Here is a 3,641-nt window from a genome sequence, read left to right as displayed (position 1 = left end):
AAAGAGAAAAAAATAAAAATAAAAAAAGTAAAAAGCCTCATCTTCCTCTATACAAAAAGGTGCCCCTAATATTTAGAGACTGGGATCTTTTAAGGAAGAGGGCTGCTTTGTGATCTTTGTGTTCCTAATTAAATAAAATGTCTATGCAACCTGATTTGTGTAGTTTTATCAGAACTGAACAACTGCCTAAATCAGACAAAAATCCACAAAAAAGAAGTAAAAAAAAGAATTTGAAGTTATCTGAACAATGTTTAGTTTCGCAAGTTTTAGTTGTATTTGTTGCTGTTTATCTTAAAACTGCGAAATACACCGCCTGTGACAAGCAGCAGGAGGCTTCTTTTGCTTGGTTTCTTCTTTCCAGATTTTTCCAATGTCTTCTGCTACTCTGATGGCATCTTCTGATGCTCCGGATAATCCTCGTTTTGTGAACCCGGCTGCGTATAATCCGGCATTTCCCTTCCAGCCATTGGGGAATGGCGCTTTTGGGAATCCATTTTTGGTAAAGAAATCACTTTCCTAAAGAAGCAAGAATGAAAAAAGAAGTCAGTTGACAATTCTTCAGAAAAATGCTGTAATAACTTCTGTAAAGTCAAACCAGACAAGACTCCAACATCCTACGGTTGGGGTGCTTAAGTTACATGGCTAAGGTCATTATTTAAATGTTTGACAAAACCACCATTAATTTTATTCCCTTGATTTTAAGATCCAAACTGGCAGTCATTTTTATATCATTTTTAATTTTTCATTGAAACTCAGATCTACTAGTTAAAAAAATAAGAATTTATTTTTATGAAAGACAAAATGTAAGTGCAAAAAAGAAGAGGAAAATATAGCGGCCTCTGTTTTTATCCTATGATAACTAACAGTTTAAAGAAAGGAAAAAAAAATCCAAGAAAATCTCAGTTTTCTGAACTGTCAAAGAAATACCAGACATGAAAAAATCTTATAAAAAAATGACTAGTATGAATTTTGATCCTCACCTTTAGCCATAGGGGAACGTTGCTGCGGTACCCAGTAGCGAGGATAACGGAATCGATCTCACGAATCTCTCCATCGACAAAGGCGACTTTACCTCTGGCAAATCTCTTGATACCAGGAACAACCTTAATCTGTCCTGATCTGATTTTACCAAATGTACCAAGGTCCAACACTGGGGTCTTCCCTTCTGTTTGTTTCAGCTCCATTGGACCAACTTCCGGCCTTTTTAGACCATATTTGTCTGTGTTTCCGAGCAATAAACTTGCTAGAAACAGCAGTATCTTATCAACTGTACGAAGAGAAAACCACCTCAAGAGTGTCATTGCCAACTCGAATGTCGATTTCCCCAGAACATCTTTAGGCAGTACATGAACCTGTTGAGAATCAAATAAATTTTACTTGGTCAGTTTACGCCTAACACATATTTTTCTTAAAAATTCATAGGTTTTTTTTTTTTTTTTAAAGTTTATGTTCTTACCGAGCTACGAACACATAGTAAGGGTTGAACATCATGGTTACAAAGATCAAGAGAAACTTCCATGCCCGAATTTCCACACCCTACAACCATAACTTTTTTGCCGCGGTATTGCTCGCCAGATTTGTACTCACATGCATGGATAATATCACCACCAAATTCATGGAACCCAAAAAACTTAGGGACAACCTTCTCAGCATTTTCGCCGGTGGCAACCACAATCCACCGGCATATATACTCAACCTCGCGCTTGTTGGTGCAGTTATCAGCACCCAAAGCGGTCTTAATCCTCCAAAGACCACATGTTTCATCATACTCAGCAGATTGCACTGACTCATTGAACTGAGGCTGTATGTCGAATTTCTTAGCGTAAGACTCAAGGTAGTTTATGAATTGGTCTTTTGAAGGGTACTCAGGGTAGTTATCAGGGAAAGGGAAATTAGGAAGTTGACAGAATTGCTTTGGAAGGTGAAGCTTAAGGCGGTTATAGGTACGTGTTTGCCATAGTGAAGCAATGCAGTTGGCTCGCTCAAGCACGATAAAGGGGACGCCTTGTTCCTTAAGCCCTGCAGCCACTGCTAAACCCGAAGGGCCAGCACCAACTACCACCGGCCCATTCACCCACACACATCGCTTAGCGAAGAATTCTTCGTGGTTGGCCGAGGTGGTTTTGGCTATGAAAGCGGCATTGCTCACCGGATTCATTATGGTAATATAATTATTAGTAGAGTTGAAGTATTAGTTAGGTTGTTTGTATATCAAAGGACTAAAGGAGATGTATTAGCAATAATAAGAGGAGAGAGAAAGCGCGAATGAGTTTTAGAGAGAGAAAGAGAGGGAGAGAGGGAGAGAGATGGTTAATTGCTTGGTTGGAGAAATGGGTGTAGTGAGAATGGGGGAGGTGGTAAGAGGGGTTTAAATAAGGGGAAGATTGCCTTAAGAGATGCATGAGACTAGCATGTGAATTAACTTCTCTTATTAAACATTTAATAATTCAAAAAATATTCTTGTATTCATAATATTATACCATAATATTATACAATGTATGTATAGAAATTCTTCTATTCAAGTTGTTTAGATGTATTATTGTCGTATACAAATAAGTATTGTATCTGAATTTTATTTCATATATTTTTATATTTAAATATATAATATTTTTATATAAAAATGTATAATTAACATTATATACTTGTTGTTGCATTATGATTTTATAGCACCTGCCATTAGAAGGTGCTTTTAATCATTCTTTGATTCATTTTAATCATTTCATTATCATTGCCACTGGCTCCACCAAATCCTGTATTTTCTCTTTTTAAAGAAATTTTAATAAAGTTTTCAACTTTTAAAATGTCTTCTCAAAGGTTACGTTGTTACTTTTGTGAGATTTATGAAAGATTATTAGTAGAAATAGCAAACAATAATTTTGGTACATGTTATGCATCAAGATAGTTTATTACATGGTTATTTAGGTAAAATGAACATTAAGCTTGAAGCCCGAGCTCGATTGTAAGCCGAGCGCAACAACTAGCTTATGTTCAACTCTGATGTTCAACTCTGACTTATGAAAATGAACTTTAATTTTGAAGCCTGAGCTCGATTGCAATTGTTGCAAGCCGAGCAATCACTAGCTTATTTTCAACTCATTAACTAGTTAACATCCTTAATTGTGATCTCCATAACCTGATACTTACCTTGACTTTTTGACTATTTTAATAAAAACTTTTGAAATTAAGGTTACGTCATAAATCGAAAGGTCTTACATTGAAGAAAAAAATGAAAAGGCTAGCCAAACCTTTTAAGTTATAGGAAAATTTGTAATTATTAATCCCAACTTTAAGCAATTTACTTTCATTAATCCCAACTTTCCATTATTATTGAATAATCCCAACTTTGGGGGGCATTTTTTTTAATTAGGCCAAATGACCGATAACTTGATGAAGGGGTAATTTTTGTTTTTTAATTTTTATTAAATGCCACATGTCTTATTATTATTGGTTAAAAAAGTATTGGAAAGAAAAACAAAAACAAAAAAAAAATCAGAAAAAAAACACACAACCACCAAACGAACCATCTGCCCCCAACGACCGAACACCACACCTCTGCCCTTCTCCGGTGCCCAGGAGCACCTCCACCCTTCAATTCACCGTTTTAGGGGTCGATGCTCGTGGGGGACGGTGGTTTCAAGGGC

General features: G+C 36.1%; 1 protein-coding gene across 1 annotated transcript; it reads right to left on the bottom strand.

Annotated features, from left to right (window-relative positions):
- Positions 1–291: 291 nt before the first annotated feature.
- LOC145632139 (putative indole-3-pyruvate monooxygenase YUCCA5) lies at positions 292–2,291 on the bottom strand. Its single transcript, XM_081684434.1, has 3 exons — positions 1,457–2,291; positions 981–1,352; positions 292–516 (listed from the first exon to the last, which is right to left on the bottom strand). The coding sequence occupies exons 1-3, from the start codon at positions 2,156–2,158 to the stop codon at positions 292–294; spliced, it is 1,299 nt and encodes a 432-aa protein (XP_081540560.1). The 5' UTR covers positions 2,159–2,291.
- Positions 2,292–3,641: the final 1,350 nt, after the last annotated feature.

The sequence above is a fragment of the Chenopodium album genome, chromosome 5 (genome assembly GCF_948465745.1).
Source record: "Chenopodium album chromosome 5, dcCheAlbu1.1, whole genome shotgun sequence".
Taxonomy (NCBI): domain Eukaryota; kingdom Viridiplantae; phylum Streptophyta; class Magnoliopsida; order Caryophyllales; family Amaranthaceae; genus Chenopodium; species Chenopodium album.
The sequence above is the reverse complement of the archived record's forward strand: the minus strand, read 5'-3'. Positions and strand labels throughout refer to the sequence as shown.